This window comes from Pterocles gutturalis, unplaced genomic scaffold (genome assembly GCF_000699245.1).
Source record: "Pterocles gutturalis isolate BGI_N339 unplaced genomic scaffold, ASM69924v1 Scaffold53278, whole genome shotgun sequence".
Taxonomy (NCBI): domain Eukaryota; kingdom Metazoa; phylum Chordata; class Aves; order Pterocliformes; family Pteroclidae; genus Pterocles; species Pterocles gutturalis.
This window is the reverse complement of record NW_010125052.1, coordinates 2,164-3,134: the sequence shown is the minus strand read 5'-3', so window position 1 is coordinate 3,134 and position 971 is coordinate 2,164. Positions and strand designations below refer to the sequence as shown.

Below are 971 nucleotides of genomic sequence, written 5' to 3'. Positions count from 1 at the left end.
GATCTTGGGCTTGTCACACCCAGCTACTCAGACACAATGCTGAGTGAAATAAAAACAGCAACCAGCCTAGGTTGGCAGCGTAAAGTGACAGAAAGCACAGACCAGGAATGGGATGTGAGCCAAGAGCAGACCACTCTACCTCAGACATGCTACCAGGAAGTTCATTATCTGGAGAGAAGGCTGCCAATAAAAAAACTTCAGAAAATCACTGACACATTGCCAACAAAAGCATTATACAGGGGGCAGTGTTCAGGAAGGCCTGAAATTGAATCTGTTCCAAAATCTGCATATTCCCTTTCCCATGAAGACTTCCAGCCCAGACATTTGGACCAACATACAGTATGGGAAAACCCAGTTAGTCTAAGTAAGCCAAGCTTACCACTGGATGCAAAGAGTGAGGAAAGCAGAATCCTGTTGCACAAGCTTTGGCATCAAGAAGTACATCAGCCTGCATGGAGACCAGAGGATGGGCCAAGAGAGACAGCCTTGCCTGAATGGATCCCTAGCTGTGAGGTTCCTCAGCGTCAGACAGCACTGCTGGAGCTGCAGCATTCCTTCTCCAAGATGGCAGTACAAAAACATTTTCATTATTCCATAAGAGGAGAGACAAAAGACCTCAGAGACAACATTACTAAGGGAAATTTCTTTAACTGACACATTCCTTGGTTCTCTAAAAACAGAGTAACAAATAAAAAGTACCTCAGTACAAACTATCTGTCCTTTCCTAGAGAACCACAATAAATTCCAAACAGTAAAGAGAAGACCAGCTAGGGTAGCCCAGGACGTGTGCAGCCTATTTGAGAAGACTAGAAGAGCTTGTCTTGGTCTAGAGGCTTGAAAACATGACTTCTTGAGAAACACACTAGTGGGATAAACACTGGTTAGAGAAAAAGCTGGTTCGTTAAAGCCCAAATGGAGCATTACAGTCTGACTGCAAATAAATTTAGGCTGGGAATCACAAGATGATTTTT

General features: G+C 43.8%; 1 protein-coding gene across 1 annotated transcript; it reads left to right on the top strand.

Moving 5' to 3' along the window:
* Nucleotides 1-36: 36 nt before the first annotated feature.
* Nucleotides 37-654, top strand: LOC104465379 (uncharacterized protein C7orf31-like). Its single transcript, XM_010078402.1, has one exon. The coding sequence runs from the start codon at nucleotides 37-39 to the stop codon at nucleotides 652-654; it is 618 nt and encodes a 205-aa protein (XP_010076704.1).
* Nucleotides 655-971: the final 317 nt, after the last annotated feature.